This window comes from Papilio xuthus, unplaced genomic scaffold, assembly GCF_000836235.2.
Source record: "Papilio xuthus unplaced genomic scaffold, Pxut_1.1 DF825928.1, whole genome shotgun sequence".
Classification (NCBI taxonomy): Eukaryota; Metazoa; Arthropoda; class Insecta; order Lepidoptera; family Papilionidae; genus Papilio; species Papilio xuthus.
In genome coordinates this window covers 7550807-7569247 of record NW_013532721.1, presented here as the reverse complement: position 1 = coordinate 7569247, position 18441 = coordinate 7550807, and the positions used below count along the sequence as shown (strand labels likewise).

At 33.9% G+C, this 18441-nt stretch overlaps 1 protein-coding gene across 4 annotated transcripts in view; it reads right to left on the bottom strand.

The window, feature by feature from the left end:
* The window catches only part of Tet (Ten-Eleven Translocation (TET) family protein), a 96422-nt gene that overhangs the window by 41159 nt on the left and 36822 nt on the right, over window positions 1–18441 (bottom strand). For 2 of the 4 annotated variants that reach the window (XM_013322491.1, XM_013322492.1), the window contains exon 4: window positions 10158–10244. The exons of the other annotated variants lie outside the window; for them this stretch is intronic. In XM_013322491.1, the coding sequence (XP_013177945.1) occupies window positions 10158–10244 (87 nt within the window). The remainder of the gene's footprint in view (window positions 1–10157; window positions 10245–18441) is intronic. 4 annotated transcript variants of the gene reach the window in all.

The window sequence follows — 18441 nt, the reverse complement described above, 5'->3', positions numbered from 1 at the left end:
CAAGCAATATTAAAGAAAAGAAAATTATCTTTAATACGGAGTTTACATGATGATATATTGCAGGTTGGCAAGCTGAAACAAATATTGAAATAGCGACGAATATAAAGATTTAAAGGCATACGAAGATATAATCTGGCTATAAAACAGATTTTAGAGCGTACCCGAGTAATCCGCGATATATTAAAACTCCTCGCCTTAGCCAAAGGTACAGCAATGTATGTACCTAAACGTTCAGGGTTCAGAAATATTTAGTTTAATAATATTATGGTAATGATTACTAAAAGTTCTACCGTTAGTGAGATTGCTACCTTTAATCAACGTTCAAAAGTTTAAAGTATAGTTAATCTTACATAATATAAAGTTATCGTGTCACATTGTTAGTAACCATACTCCTTCGAAACGGCTTGACCGATTTCAATTAAGTTTTACATGCACATTTTATGGTTTAAGAATCGACTACTTTCTATTATTTATTCCCGCGCGGATGGAGTCGCGGGCGACAGCTAAAAAATATTGTAAACAATGGAACATCATTAAAGAAAGAAAACATTTCTCTATGTCATAACATATCTCTAGGAATGCATTTTAGGAAGATTGTTAAAGTGTATGAATAACAAAAGATAATGTGGGAACAATTTTCTGTTAAATATTTGTATGAAAAAGAATAGAGTAAAATTTTTAATTACATTATTATTCAAATATCTTTAGGCGTAGATATTTTCAATCTATGTACATAAAAGAAATTCGTGTTAGTTAAACTATTTATAACTCAAGAACGGCTTTACCGATATGGCTGAAAATTGGTGAGCCAGCTTAGAGCCATAAGACGGACATAGGATACTATTTATTTTTTTTTATTTTTTTTTTCGAATGTATGCCTCGAAGAGCTGCTTTTTATTTAACTTACTAATATTATAAATGCGACTGTTTAGATGGATGTGATGTGGATGGATGGATGGGTGTTTGAAGATATCTCTAGAACGGCTGAACGGATCTCGATTAAATTTGGCAAACGTATAGAACATAGACTGAAATAACACATAGGATTCACTAATTTAGGTTTTTATATATCCACGCGGACGGAGTCACGGGCGACAGCTAGTCATCATCATCAGCTCGCTATACGTCCCCACCGAGGGGCTCGGAGCCTACCCTAAGTTAAGGGTGATTAGGCCATAGTCAACCACGCTGGCCAAGACTTCACACATATCTTCGAATTTCTTCTCAGATACGAGCAGGTTGCATCACGATGTTTTCCTTCACCGTAAGAACGTCGGATAAATATACATATGTAAATCGGAAATCGAAAAACACATTGGTACATAGCGGGATTCGAACCTAGGACCCGCAGATTGCAAGTCGAGTCCTTGATCCCTGAGCCACCGACGCTCTTATTCTACTAAACAGCTAGTATTCTACTAAATTTATAAAAAAAATCCATATGTTTATCGTGCAGGAGAATATCTAAATTAAAGTTATGTTGGAACATGTAACATAATTTATGATACCACAATAAGGTAAGGTCACTGTACTTACTATAAATATCACAATATTATTCAATCGTGTAAGGTGTAAAAATATACAAAAAAATTCAGTTATTTCAAACATCCATTTCATTTTATATTTAAATTAGACATAAGTTTTTTCTTGAACTAGATAATATGTAAATGTCAACGTAAAACTTTGTGGAAATTGACATTGGTGTTGAATAATTCATAAGGGCGTATACATAATGTATGTTTTATTACCACAGACAATGGGCCCGTTATTTCTGTGTACGTAGTCGCGGCCGCTGCGGCGCTGTATGGACTAACTCTACGGAACTTTATCAACACGAAAATGTTAAATACTTTCCGCCAATGGATTTACAATTAGTCAACAACAACTCTTTTTTTTATAACAGAAGATGGCAAACGAGCAGCGGGAACACCGATGTGTTCAACGACGCCCATGGACATCAGCAATACCAGAGGAACCGCAGATGCGTTGCCGGCCTTTGAGATGGTGATAAGCTCGCTTCTTCTATTTTGTCCTTATCTGTTGTCTGAGTTATTTATTTAAAGAAATATTTAATGCTATTCGCGTATGTTTAATTATGAAGTTAAAAGTATTCAAATATTCATAATTAAATCACAGTTTGCAGTTACTAAACATAAAGCTGGCTGTACGCTAACCTGTTCAAGGATTTCGTACCATTTCCTTAAATCGGAGCTCAGTAGTACATTTCAACAAACTCCAGTAGGCTGTCACATTGTTTGCCTCGTTGGCCACTTGTTGAGCCATTCTTTGCGATTTGATGGCAAAACTCTGCCAAATGTTGCTAACATATCGTGTGAAGTAATATTCCCCGATTTTGAACCAGATTTTGGAGCGCGTACTATAATAAGTATTGGAGGAGGATGTGATTGCTGGAGTAATTTATTGGACTAATGCTACTATGGCCATTACAAGTGTAGGATTAACTGTCTGAGTACAAGTTTCATATTTCACATAATAACCGTTGGTTTCTGAGACGAAAATCCCTGTTACTATCTATGACAAAACAGAGAAAACAATATGTTTTAAAAGTAGATAATGGTCTCAGAAATCCACCGTAATTACACAGTTAATGAAGAATTTATAGATTTTACAATATACGTTGAAATAGAGCAAATACGTTACTTGTACGATAGTTAGACCAGCTCTAAGATAATTGTAGTAAAATTAATTATATTTCCTTAAAAATTTTTCTATCATCTACTTTATAAAAAGCGTGCATTATCACCAATCTGATAGCTGCAAGCGTTGTACGTAACTATTGTATGGATGTAGTAAATTCACGTAACTAGGTTAATGTCTAATTTTAATGGCATGCAGCGCATACCAGCGTCGCTGTAAAAAGATTTTACGTTTAATACGGGGCCGATTGCTTCGCCAGCGACCGGCCATTTTGAAATCATTTTTGATTTAGACAAAGATATGACTTTGCTACAACTACTTTTTATTTAATTATATCATTTTATACTAGAGTAATATTATACTAGAGTCAAATTGTAATTTACTGGCATAGAGTATTACTAAGACCAAGGAGATGTAAAATATTGTGGTGAATTTCCAATATTTTGGAGACTCCTGTCAAGCTAATAATGGTATCCACTATGATATAAGATTTATATAGATACATATATACCAATTAGAACGTAGATATGGCTTCCAAGGCCCCCTAATGTTTTATTTGAGCAACCTCGTGCCCTGCTTTCTATATCGTATCTTAAAAATGTCCTCCATTACGGGTGAAAATGAACTCTTTGTGGGGAACCGCTCAATCTTATTAGCAGCGGGTTCAAGAGTCACTCCGGTTCACTTGTTGCGCATCCCGGTGGGATCCCTTCAGCGGGATGCCGGGACGCCGGGACGCCGCAAATCCCGTGCTCTCGCTGTCACGCTCTTGATGCCACCCGGATTTATTGCGCTATTACGAATTTAAAAATAGAATAACCGTCCGCGTTTCTTTTGTTTTCAAACCTTGTTAACTTTTGAATAAGCAAACAAAATGGGCTTTTTCTGTTGACCATGGTGTTTCGTTATCACCGATGTCCGTAATTTATACAAAAAAAAAAAACACATCTTTTGTTTTTCTTTAATTTTCTTTAAACACAGTTTTGCTGAGGCAGGAAACATAATATTTCACTTCATTACTTTAACAAAATATCCTAAATGCTTTATTTCAACGTGAAACTGTTAAAAAGCATAAATTTTAATATTTAACTTTGCACATATACAATTGAGATGAAACAGTATGTGAATGAGTTAATTTAGCTCTTAAACCATAAACGATAAAGTTAAATATTGCTTATCGTTTTCCGAAAATAAATCATACGGAAAGAGTTAAGATCAATGTTACTAAATACACTCTTTGTTAATAAATATGTCCTTTAATATACTTCTGTGATATAGATCAAATTAATTTAAGATCAAAATTAGTCTTTATGCCTTTTAATTGCTATTTCATATTAATATATACGTTCAATTTTATTAAATTGGCATCGATTTTTAATAAAATTGAACGTATCTATAATAAAATAAAACGATTCATTAAAACAAAAACCAATAAGAATACTATTCGAATTTCAAATTGAAAAAACGAAAACAATTTCTTTTAATAATGTTCGAAAATTGGCAATCACACTCAATGGGAATAGATCGAAGTGGATTCCTTGTAAAATTGGCGCACCATAAAAGTGTAATAGCGTGTACTATCGGATTTTTCCGATTCAAAGGCTCGTTTCTGTACAGTTAGAGGCGAGGGTACAGCGAACATCTCTGCGGCCAGACACTCGCATCAGCATATTGGCTAGTTAGTACGAATATCTAGAATGCCGGCGAAAACGTATGAAGAGTTAGGGTTACCACATTTGTTTATTTTTCAAATTTCATTGATTTCAGTGAAGCCCTACTGGTACATTTCATCATTAAGATGTGGTCTCTAAACTTTATTTGGTCCAGATGGGGACCTTTAGGATAACTATGAAAATCACTGATTTAATGCATCAAAATAATGTGACTCTATCTTAAATAATATGGAGAGAATGTCACTCACCGCATAAGAGTCGTGATTGTAGCATATGCAAAAACAAAGGTTTCTCTTTAAAATATGAGTCGAAGTACTCAAGGGAATGAATGCGTTGTTTTCTTTCCAAATGCACTGCCATGTGTGACAGCCCTAAGCGTTACATGCCGTGTATTTGCGGACATGTGTGTGTGCCAGACGGTTCACAATCGTACATTGTTATACTAAAAAACTCTTCCTTTTGACGCATGTCGCCAGCCCTGATGTACTATAGGAGGAATTTTATTTTATTTTTTACATAAAATCGAACTGATATATTCAATTGTTTGCCAAAACTAGACAATTGTGAGTGACGATGTAGGATTTTTCTATATAAACTTTTTATAGAATTTTACATTATTTTATTTTTTTCCGGAATATCTCCGAAGATGTAAAAATAATTTATTAAAAAAAAACTCTTTTAAAGATACTGGCAACATGCCAAATAAATGAGAAGGAAAAATAATAAAAAGGCAAACGCCATTTTTGTTACGTAAAGCACATTAAATATTTAGGTAATCAATTGAAGGTCTTACACCGTTTGTTTCTCGAGGCCGTATTCAAAAGAGCAATTTAGCGCGAATAGCGAACCAAATATAATATTTAACGACTCTTTGTAACATTGAGACGGTGTAAAAGTTATGAAATTTTCAAATATCATCCGGAAATTACGACTTTTCCACGTTTTCCTTGCTTACACATTTTGTTACTTGAAAATAATTGAAATATAAAATTCACAATTGGAAATAATTTGTGTACAAATATTTTTACGATTATATTTTAATCAAAAAAATGATTACAGTTTGAGGAAATATATTTACCTATGATATAGTAAATTGGGAATGTACTGGTAGAAGTATTTTGCTCTTTTCTATTTTTAACTATAAGAATACTAGTTGTCGCCTTCGACTCCGTCCGCGCGGCAATAAAAAAAAACTTAATTAATAATCGATGTGTTATTCCAGACTATGTCCTTCATCTGTGCCTTCGTCAAGATCGGTTGAGCCATTCTGGAGATATCCTATAACAAACATACATTTATCCATCCATCTCTTCAAAATTCGCATTTATAATATAAGTAAAATTAATAAATTATTTCCTTATATTAGAACTATAACACTCAAATTTATTTAATAACAAAAGCGGTAAATCTTAAACTAGAATGCCATTATATCGGTAAAAGGACGCCTAAAATGCATAACGAGGCAATAGAATGCATTAATGAAAGTTTCAAGCAATAGTTTAGAGTAACTATCCAATAGCGTCGGGTGGCCCACCTCAACCCACTTTCCCCCACCTCCCACAATAGCGCCCCCTGCCGAGGTATCGCAAATTCAATTAAATCTTTGCACAGATAATTTAAAATTCTTTTCGATGTTATTAACGAACTTTCAACTCAAACTAAAACTTCAACTCTAATACAATAAATCATTCAATTAGTCAAAATTTTCTATTATAACCAAATTATATTATTTCATGTTTAAAACATTTAATTTAAAAAGTTAACATTTTAATGAATGTTTAATTTTGCCGCGAAATTTATATTTTGTATGAAAAAAGAACATTATTTAAAGTCTTGTATTGATCGGAGCGCGGCGCATGCGCAAAACAACAAAATTTGCAATTACAAAGTGCTCTGTGCAAATTTCGACGGAGTTTAGGGACGTCGCATGTCCGCGTTTTTGCGGATGCGTTTTCTTAAAAGGAAAAGCATTAAAAAATTATTGATTTTTAAATAATTTTAATCAAAAACATTTAGGATTTCCTAAACAATTATGAAGTGGTAGAGTTAAATACAATTGAGTTTAGAAAAAAGGCAGTAAAAATATTTAATATTTTTTTTCCTATTAGCCATTGCTTATTTTGACTGTAAATGATAATTTTGCATATTTTTGTATAAGTATTTTGTTATAAGCAAATTTTATGCTACAAAAACACATACATGCCTGGAAAAGGCAAATTGTGCAAATAAATATATATTGAAAATGCATTACGTCAGGAGAAAGTCACGGTTATTAGCAGATAAATATTTACGTGAAAGCCGAATGAAAATAACTTTCACCTAATTGGCAATGAACGGAAATACAATTTATCATTTGTGTGTTGTGTGACTATGTAATATAGTCAACATTGTTCTATGTACAAAGCTAAATCACATATGTAGAGGTCAAGGTGAATCTACATAGAGGTCAACTCTATAATGAATTTGTTTCACTTACATAAGTGACCATTGTTATGAAATATAGAAAATGTTAAGAAAATACAAAAAAGTTATCATGTAAAATCGATTTCATAAATAAAATTCATATCTTTGTAATTATTTTCTTTATTAAATAGTCAAATATCAATCGATTCAAATTTTTCGTAATGTCATAGTCGTATTAAATTATTTTTCAAGTAACCTATTTCTTGTTTACTTTAATTCAAATATTATCCTTTTTAAAACGCACTAAAAATTATTTTATATAATCCGAGTATGCACAAACTATTTATTAATATTATCTTATCTTAAATTTTCTTAAGTTATAAATCTAGTCGATCGACAGTGAAAATTTATTACTTTTTTACACAAACAAGCCCGAACAGCTTAATTAGCCGCGCGGACCTCATATCTCAGCTAGCACGCTATCTAGACCTAGGCATAGTCGAGTCTAGCTTTTAGAGTGCAACGCAAGTGCAGGGGGCGGCGTGGTGGCCAGGGGGGTGCAGTCTCGTTGCCATGGCGACCGCAAGATGGCGCCCGCGAAATTAGTACGTCTACGGGCTTTATGCGGCCCGTCTTCATTATGCCCGATTTCAATTTATTTCCGAATTCATATTGACGATAGATTGTGCAGTTTGCTCGTTCTGTCTGATTAAAGTAGACGAAAGTTTGCACTAAGAAACATTGACGGTGTTCATACTTATGTAAATACTACTTATGTAAATATGTACATAGTAGGAAGTACATAATCAGAACGAAAGCTTTCCATGTTTATCGGTATATGGTGATCCAATAATGGTTATTTTTCTACACTTTCAAAGGAACGTTACTAAACAATTTTTTAGTCTTTCTCTATATTCTAAATTTCAATACAAGTGTAGTGTCAATACAGTCAAAAATAATAGTTACAGCTACAGTATGTTCAAAGTTTCGCATGTGTGTGTTTAAAAATATTCCGAAAAATAGTATGCACATTCAATAAATATAAATTTATCTTTTTATTGATTGAAATTAAAAAGCAAAAGAAAAAATACGTATACTTGTGAACAAACTTAAACTTTAGCCACTTTGAGCATAGTTTGTGTTGAGAACAAACGCGATGCTTTGAGGAAGTTTTGTCGCCGTCGCGCCGTGCTCGCGAACGAACCGTCCAATCTTTCTGTTCGCTCGTTAGTACCAACCGCGCTCTTTGTGTTTTGAGATTATTATATTTTATTTTAAGAACACCCGATTCAACTGCACTTATTCTGTAGCCAGTAATTAATATATAATTAATTATATTGTAACTATATTTTGCTAACCACTTTACGTTTATATTGATGAATGTAATAAAATCGGCTAATGGATTGATGTTCTGTACCATTACATTACGATGATAGCGCTTTTCGATTGCCTTTAAACTCAATTACATGCATTAACTTAAAATTATTTTTTTTTTCACGTTTATTTTTAATTGACATCAAAAAGGGAACTTCGTCTATGTATCATACAAAATTTTAATTTATGTTTTGTAAATTACCTAAGACTTAAAAAAATGTATACCATTTTATAATATTTTATATATTTTATGAAAAATAAGGGATCCCCCTTGTTGGACCGCGACCAATGCTCTATACTAAATATTATGCTGTTTATAATTATAATTCGGGTAACTTTTGATAAGCTCTAATTTACATATTTAGGATATTTTATTTCTGCATTTAACGCCAGATAGGGTATATCTTTTCCATACTACAAATCTATACTCAGGGACGTCCTTTGTGATCCTCTAACGACCGTGAGTCCGGCAGTTACTGGTCATCGTAAGAATACTTGATTTGTCAAGTATTATGTATTTTATTATGTCTGAAATTAAGTATTATTATATAATATTATATTATTATATATAAATTTCAATTTGGTAACGACCCAGTTCGCAGGTTCGGTCAGGGCTGCAACAGATGCGGCCCGCGGCTCTCATTAACTCGAGGAATTTCAACGAAATTGTTTTAATGAAAGCTCTAACCGACCGATGTGGCATCTACCTAAAGTTATAATTACATTTATATTTGTTATTAAAACTTATTTTAATTAAAACTTTAAAAATTAATTGTAAAGTTTTCTTAATTTTCGTTGCATGAAGGATAATTAAGAAAATTTCTTTTAATTTATCTCTTTAAAGGCTAAAACTGCTGACTTTGACAAATGTCTAAATAATATTCAGTGTCACGAATATTGACTCATTTATTAACTTTCGTACTCAGAGTCATTAAATAACCACTAATTGAGACCTTTTAGTAGGTTTATTATAGTAAACCTAGACTAAAAGATCTGATTAATGACTGAGTTCGGCATTTAGTCCTATTTTATTTAATAACTTGATAGCAGATGTTTTAAAGACCATAATCATTAACATGAATTACAAGTTGTGGTATCAGATAACTTTCCTTTTCCGGTGTATCGACAAAACGATACATTTTCAAGGTCGATTGTCGCCAACGATTTAAAACTTTTCACCCAATGAATTACAATTTACAATTCAAAATCCGTCCGCGCCGTGTGAATGACCCTACAGGTGGCGCGCCGGAGGCTCTTTCAAAAATGCAGACAAGCGCGTCGCGTGCGAAACGACCCCTAATACATCACTGCGTCTGTTACTAGCGGGTTGATACACGTGTATGAACCCAGCAATGGTTACCAATGTAGCGATAATTTCGCACATTTGACAGAGGGCGTTTTAATTTGTTGAATGGCGTACATTACGCGCTTTGGCGACCGTGAGGCCGTGGGCTTCACTTTATTTTCGTATTTGGGTGTTCCGAGCTGAGAGTGAGAGTGACCTTGTTTTTGTTTGATTCATTGCCGGACCAATCTAATGAAGGGTTGCATGAAATAACACGCAGGTCAAATTGATATTTTGTTCTATTAATTCGCAACGAACTCTCGTATCTTTCTACAAGCCCAAACGTTACTGGGTATTTTGGTTGACCTTTTTTATCGCTGTACGATAAAGTTATAAGGTAAACTTAGTTTATAGAAGCTAACTTCGGCTATTCTAGGCTTTTGCTAGCAACTTTACATAAAGCTTGAGCTATTTGAAGTGTTAACATTAAATGTTTTATTGGTGAAATTATTTCAATGACGTCAATATTTATAGTTCATGAACAATTATATATCTGTTAATTTATTTACTAATTTCATCGCATAAATAATTATTTTTTTTTATTTCTTCTTTGGTTTCTTTCGAAGATTGCCTTGAAGTGTAGGGAAAAATATGAGTAAGATATTGTTAACAATTAGTCATTCAAACGAACGATAGGTTACACATAGACACATAGTAAGGGATGAAAGAAAAAAAAACAACAGAAAATAAAGTAGAGTACTCACTGGTGTGGTCGTAGAGCGCCCTCTGCCGCGGCCGCGGCGCGACTCACTCTTCACCGTCTGCAGCGTCCCGTCCGGCCCCAAAATAAGCTAAAACAACACAGACACACCACAGACTTAACATAAAGCAAATAAAAGTAAGTAAAAACAAAAGGAGAATGTTAACACAAAAGGGAAAAATGAATAGACAAACATGCAATGGAAGGTTAGATGGCGACAGATTAGTTATTTTAGTAAATGAAAGTAAACGTTTTTAACAAGGCATAAAAAAATATAAAATCTACAAAATTGACTTTTTTTAAATTAAATATATCTGTAATTTTATTCCCTTAACAGCGCCATCTGTAACTTAAATGTAACACTAAAGTGTTTCCTTTGTGTTTGTATTTTAGCTCCTTGCCGCTAGATGGCTGTAGGATTAAACACTAGAACTAAAAATGATTTCATCAATAGATGGCGCTATACGTAACTTTTTATTAAAATGAAAGCAAGCTTTCCTAATGATTTTATATTGTTCACTTTAGAAGTGTATGGGCGTTTTAAAATTTCATAAACTTTTAATGACGTTGATAGACGTTTTTATAAAAATGCTCGATACGTAGTTCAGGAATATTATAATAAACGTGTAAAGTGAATTTCAAGTTGGTCCTGTTAAATTGCTCCAAAACAAATCTAAATTACATATGTCTGTGTACTCTGTCTAGACTGCATTTCGTTTGTTGTAGTTCCTCAGACGTACTTGAAAAACTAAAATGGTGAATGTAAAATCTATAGAGTTCAAATTATCTTTGTTTCGTGTTTTTATAACAGAAGGGGGCAAACGAGCAGCGGGAACACCGAGGTGTTCAACGACGCCCATGGACATCAGCTATACCAGAGGAACTGCAGATGCGTTGAATGCGTAATTGAAATTTGATTTAAATTTTAAATCGTACCATAGTTAAGAACAAGACATTTTCATTGTTAAATGCCGCATTTTTCATTATTTAATTTGTTATTGTTTGTTGCAATCAGAAACTTATTTTATTTAACACAATCAACTTTATTCACCTTAATTGACTGTAAATATTGAATAGCAAATAGCAGCATTGTGGGGTTAATGGTATATACTAGTAGATATAGATATATCGGATTGTAAAGTATAGAATAATATGTTAATAAATAAACAATATTTTCTTAAGTCAATAATTCTTAATCCTATGGTATGAATTATAAAGTGACGTCATTCGGATAGGATACGGAGCTGTATCAATATCGTGAGGTGCTGGCCGCCGCCGCGGCGTGCGTTTGGCGCTAGTGAGCACCGCGCACATGGCCGCACACCTGGCGTTTTAGTTCGTTACTCCTGCTTTTGTGTTAGACGCACGACATTTGCTTGATCGCTGTCTCAATTATCTGCTCTCTCTTTCGCTCGCATTTAGACCGTGTCATAAATTTTTCGGCTATTTTATAGGACTTTTATTACTTTTAAAAGAACGTTCGAACTTTCTAGCGACCTAGCTGTAATCACATTTGGGATTGCATGATACGATAGTGTTTAGTAATTCCGCCAATCCCGGATTAATTTGTAATTGATAGAAGAATTTTTTTCAAAACAAATGAGTGTATAATTTGTTGCCTAAATACTTATCCAGAAATGCAACATCTTGCAAGAAATTAGGTTTCTTATAAAAAATCACTAATTTATACTTTATTTAACAAAAATCTTTTAACAAAAAATCTTACCTTTACCTACTACTAATTCTTCATCTAAAAAAGGAGACATTTTTTAAAACATCGTTGATGTCTTCTAATAAATTCTAATGTACTTAGTATTTACAAAAAAACCGTCAGATTTATCTATTCCTGAGTCCTCAAAACCGTGCACAAGCTTGGTTATCCTACAATATCACCTATTCTAATTCAAATCGCAGGTTTTGTAAGGATCTCCACAGGCAGGTCGAAATTTTGGATGTGCGCCTGCGCTACCGATTGCCGACTGTCGTGTGATTTGGTAATGAACAAACAAACCCAACGGTTGGGACAGCTGCCGCGTGACCGGTCCTCTTTTACTAATTAATATAGATAGCAACGTGTCCGTTTTATAGGGTAATTAATAATTTATATAAGCCCCGCATGCGTTTGTTTGATTAATTTTAAATCAAACGAGTTTATTTATAACATAGTAATCATGAGCTCTGTCTGCCAAAACATCTTCATAAAATGATATAAGTACCAATCGACATTTGCTAATATTAAGGAGTTTACTTTATCAAATCTGGTATTTGAAATAGCTTTTCTAGGATCTGGTGTAGTTATAATCAACATTATATTGAGTATTACAATCAAAGACTTAACTGAATTGGTGCCGTTGCGTTCGATTGTATGAATAATAATATAACACAAAAGTAAGCAACCATTTATTTGAGAGAAGTGAAGGTTAAGACTATTTCCTAGTTCTATTTTACCCCACAATTATTTATGTTTCTTGCAGGTAAAGCTATTGCATGCAAGATCTTTTGCTACTACATTTAGATTAAGTATTACTACATTCAGTGTGTAGTAGCGCGTAGTGCGTGGGCGTGCTCGTGGCGACGTAACGTTGCGTGTGCGTAGCCGCGTGCCACGTGCCCATTGCGGCAGGTCGGGTTGTGTCACGCGATCACCTCGATACTCCATTGATCAATTTTAACTTGAACACGTTGATATCTTTTATACGAAACACTGAAGAAGAACAATATATACAGCTCATTTAGTTCTTTAGTTTCCTTTTTATTGTAAGACATAAGTTTTAAAATATACATTCTGAAATAAACCGTCATTATTAATATTTGATTGGGGATAAAAATATGTAATGTTAATATTTAAAAGCGTACTTTCCTTGTGTTTATATTGTTATGTGCAAACATAATATACATAGTACTAATTAAAACCTCAAATTAAGTCGACGTTATGTAAATGTCTCACAAAAAAGACGTTAAAATACTCAACAATAAAGAAAAAATGTGTTAGTCGTTTCTTACGATGCCATGATGGATCCAAATGGCAGTTATTCAAAATCGGTTAACCGGCAGGTGCAATAGCCGACAGATAATAAAGGTAAAAGATAATCTCGTATTATAATCTCTACAGTAAAAGTAACGAAGTTAACTGGAATTTGTTTTGTTTCTCATCAACTTGAACCGTTTTTGCGAGCCGTTAGCAAATTATGTTGCCCTTGTTTGGTACCGCTACTTAACGACAGATGGCGCTTAAAGTAATTTGCTTTGTATATTCCGAATACAAAATTCATATTACAATGGATAATTGTAGCAATTAATGGAACGTTTATGTTGACCCAACAGCATTGTTTTTATAAGACAAATAAAAAAGCAAATTGGGTATTAAAGTGTGCAAGTGTAATTAAAAAGCAAATCAACAAAATTTGTGATAGTAAGACACATAATACCTATTTTTCTATTATATAGTATTTGTTCTTGATACTGTTGAAATTTCTTAAGTCTTGATAGGCATGCTTGACCATGGTTAAAACCTATTTTAAAGTCATTTGTGTCGTATATTTTTCCGATTTATACGAGATCATTGGGGTCAATAGAAGTTTCTTTTTTTTATTATTTCCACATAATTTGGTAGTCTGATTGCCTGTTTACTAAAAATATATCTTCCTTAGTAAATAGCTTCATATTCAATAAACCACAAGTTAACCCTAAAATTTGGAATAGTGCAAATCGAATAAAAAGGCAAATTATTCACGATACAGATTCCACCCTAAATTGCGTTCGATCGGCAATCGTCCCCAAGGTTACAACAGGTGTGACGTAGTTAGACGTAGATCGGCCGCTAGGGGGCGGGCGCGCGCGATGGGGCGCAAATTGCCCAGAAAGCCTCGTTACCAACCAATTGAGCACTTGTACGTATATGAAAGAAATTGAGCGGATTGTAACATTCAAATAATGAGACTTATCTAAGCTTAAATTCTCTATTACAATTTCCTCATCTTTAATGACCAATTATTTCACAGTTCTATAGGTTTAATGAGGTATGGAAGCAGAATTTACGTTGGTAAAATATGTTTCTATGGTGATAAGTTGATTCCGAAATTCAAGCTTTTCTTAGAGTGGTATTAAGAAAAAATTACTCGATAGCTTTTTACTTTCTTCCAATGAGCCAAAAATGTTGTAGGATCGTTAAAAAATAATGCTATGAATTTGTTACATTACGTCCGTCATTCATCATTTGGACTGCATTCAATTTTCTGTAATTTGATTAAAATGTTATTTATTATTTTATTTCTAAATTCATCTCAATAATGTTTCCATTGTTCTGGTCAGTCAAGTGGTAGAGTGACATTAGTGAATTAGGTCTCGATTAATATAGTCTCGCAGTCTGTCGGCTGACGGCTCGCACCGACTCTATATTGTTTAATGGACGTCGAGGACGCGGGACTTTTATACCGACGCCGACGGAAGCTCAATTCAAAGCAATCGAGCGCTGCCGCGGTACGCACTTAGTTTTAGTACACAGCAGCGCTCCTAGTGGCAAGTAGATGAACTAATACTCAAATATTTCAACAAAGTATTTTCTCAATGTGTTTATTGTTATGTTAGTCGAGAATATCTTGTTGGATTCATATTGACAATTTAACATACAGATTTTTATTTTACTAAACATCGTTGTTGTTATTACGTAATGTTTCAATGAAAAATAAATCAAAAACAATATGCACTATTATAATTTAAAATAATTTCATATACTCAGACAACCAACAGACAGATTAAACTGTTCCCATTCGTACACGTGGAACAAAGCGCGAAAATCATTGACATCGTTAACAAACCACTCATAGGGAATCTGTGCAGCGAATGACGAGCGAATGTCACTAATTTAACAAATTGAACCGCCTTCCGCCGCCGAGAGGAAGCTGCGCGATGTCACTGACGCACATCGCTGTGTCGCCAGCGCATCACATCGCCTAACGCTACGCCACAGTAAGTCGCTACAGTGAACATTTTAATAGCCATTTGTTACGAGCGCATTGGGCGGTGAGAAACTGACCATTGCCTCGGCGACATTCACTACACGTAAGAAACAAAATCAGCTTAGTTCAATGAAGTACAGTTAAATAGAGTCCTCGCGTAAAATTACATTTTGAGAGGAGATTAAGACCTCGTAGTATATTTTTAAGAGAAATAGTGATATGTTTGTCATACAATAAAACGAATTAAGTGAAAACTTGAAGAAAATTATCTTTAGCATAAAATTTGTCATATGAAATATACATAAATTCATTTTAATAATTAATTTGGGCTCTTTCAAATAGTCGTCTCCCAAAATCTTATTCTTTTACGCACAGTCACTTCTAGGTTAACTAAGGAGTCGCGTATTTACAAGAGTCATTCTACTTTCTTGGTTATATATTGGAAGTTCTTAGATTTTTATATACTGAGTAAGTATTCAACATGTTAACTATCACCTAACTTTTATTTAATTATAATGAAACATTATTATTTACTCTTGCAACATTTTTCCATTTCAAATGTATTACAAGGTTCGTGAATAAAAAAAAGATAATTCAAAGTCAAACAGTTTGTGAACGAACAAAGAAACGTCAATCATGATGGCGGCGTTTGAATAATTTAAATTTGGAATTCGCAGGAAAAGCTCGTGTCGATTGGCGCGTGATTCAGATATGTTTTCGCATCTCGATGACTGAATCACTTTGTCACACAAGCAAACATTAAAAAAATGCAAAATGAAGTAACTACACCATCATTTGTATAAAAACCTTAGAGTTTTATTATCACAATGAAAACAATAATACTAATAGAACTGCAATTACTGTAATTAAAAAACACTTCTAAGCGAACATAGAAATGAGAACAGATCAAATAGTATAAGATGAATATAAAAAGACACTATCGCCTGAATACAGCACAATGATTGCGTTTTTTTCTACGTATTGTATGTACTTTTAGGTTACGGATACTCTTTATATATTTTTATACATGTGTTTTACTTAGTTTCATTTCTATGAATCGATAGGTACGTTAACCCTTGATCCATGTGACCAAGTTCAGGGTCGACACTGACCTACACGGGTCCGCCCTTAAACCCTCGTCCCATTTCGATGTTTTTGCAGGCCTTTATGCGGGCTCGTAGGACCCGACCATTTTCCTTCTACGGCCTCTTTATTTACCCGAGAAGATAGGACGGCCACATCCGAGATTTGGAAAGATAAATGTTATAAAAATAACAATATGAAAACTGTTTTTGAATATGGAACATTTTTGCAAAATACCATTCCTCTCTGTTATTCTCATTAAAATAAATGAGATAGCAATATGTTTTAAACTCGTCTTTCAACAGTGGGAACTGACAGTAATGAATAACAAACATACTTCTTTTTGTGCTTTTTTATACATTGTAGAAGAAACATATCGAAGATGTGACATATTTTTAGATTTTAACAAAAACGAACTGCAAAATATTAAAGTTTCGTACAGCGAGAAATTCTTCGTTGATTAAAAATTCCGACCCTTCGAAATGATGGTCTGTAGGTGTCGAAAATCCACAAGTTTCTTTATTAAAAAGTACTCGTCGTAATGAAAGGTAAATATAAAGCGGAACATACATACATCACACCGTATAATAAAAAGAGAATGAAACTAAAAGTGAGTTTTATACTGCAAATTCAAAAATAAACATAAATCATAAGAATTAATTATATTTATATAGAGATGTACAGATAGTATATTATAGTAGCACTACTATTAGCAGTACTAGGAGTAGTGTACTGTGCTGACCCTCCATAAGGAATAAAGCTTGATGAACAACAGTGGTAGAACCCGTTTTTACATCTTCGGACGAATCGGCCCGGCTCGCCCGGTGAAATACCACGACCACACAGAAGACAGGCATGAAGTGGAAGCAATTCCGCGTTTCGTCTGATGAGTGTGCGTCCCGGAGGGCAAAATTAGTCCTCTTTCCCTTCCCACCCTTTTTCTTATAAGGAAAGGATGGGAAGTGGAAGTGGACTTTCCGGATGAGAGGATGCATGGAAAGGGAAAATATTTTCTTTCTGTGCATTCTCTCCTCCGTCGATTAAAGGTAGGCAACGCATATGCAATTGCGTATGTCTATGGGCAACGGTCGCTTCGCTATTTCAGCGGTTTCAGGTGGCCGCTCGATCGTTTGCCACCTTGTGATATAAAAAAAAAGAACTGTTTGCACTGTAATTATTTATCAAAGATGAGAAACATACTGAAAAAGTACTTTATAGGATAAAGTATTTACTATTTAGTGCTTTAATATGTAAAAAGGAAGTCAAATATAAAGATAAGACGAAAAATATCGTACATATTTAATATTGACAAACTAATAAGTTACAGGGTGTTCAAAATGGCGTTAGATGCGGCGAGCGGACATATGCGCTCCATTTCACCCTGTAACACATAGCACGGTGCATTAGCAGCCGAGTAAAAAAATAGAAATCACTTTAAGTTTATTAATAGTGTCAGCGCGATACGCCCCGTCTGTAAAATGGTAAAATAAACGTGAGGCGGGGCGCCGTATGCTGGCGCTGGGCGGCGACGATTTGTCCTATTACCCTATCCATTACCACCTCACGGCCGAATTCTATTTATACTATTCCAAAATGTGGATATAAATAACTAATGTCTCTTTTACATACACATAACCACTTACAACATGTATCTTAAACTATGGCTGTAAACTTTTCTACTCTATCATGCATTAAAACACTAGCTGTCGCCCGCGATTCTAACCGCACGAAATTAAAAAAAAACTTAATAAGTAGCCTATGTGTTCTTCCAGACTATGTTTTATATATATGCCAAATTTCAGCGAGATCCATGCAGCCGTTATGGAGATACCTTCAAACAAACATCCATCCATTCAAACATTCGCAATTAATATTATTAGTAAAATTAGTAACCTAAATAATTTTGCCTTACTCATTGTTTATATAAAATGTAAACATAACACTGTAAAGGAATTCTTGAACCTGACCTCGTGGGTCGGGCAGGGATTAAAGCGCTGCGTGTAATCCCAAGCGGACAGGCTACGAACAGCTGCCCACAACTGCAGTCTAGCTGTTACTCGGCTTCATATTATGTTTTTTGTGAGCATAATTTTGTGTTCCATATATTTTTTAAATAAATACTTATGGTCACTTTATTCTTTATTACTTTACTCTGAATATTATAGTGCGTAATAAGCAGTACTTGTTATACTAAATCTTAACTAAATGTGATTTTAAATATATTTATGTTAGCTGTTAAATACTTTT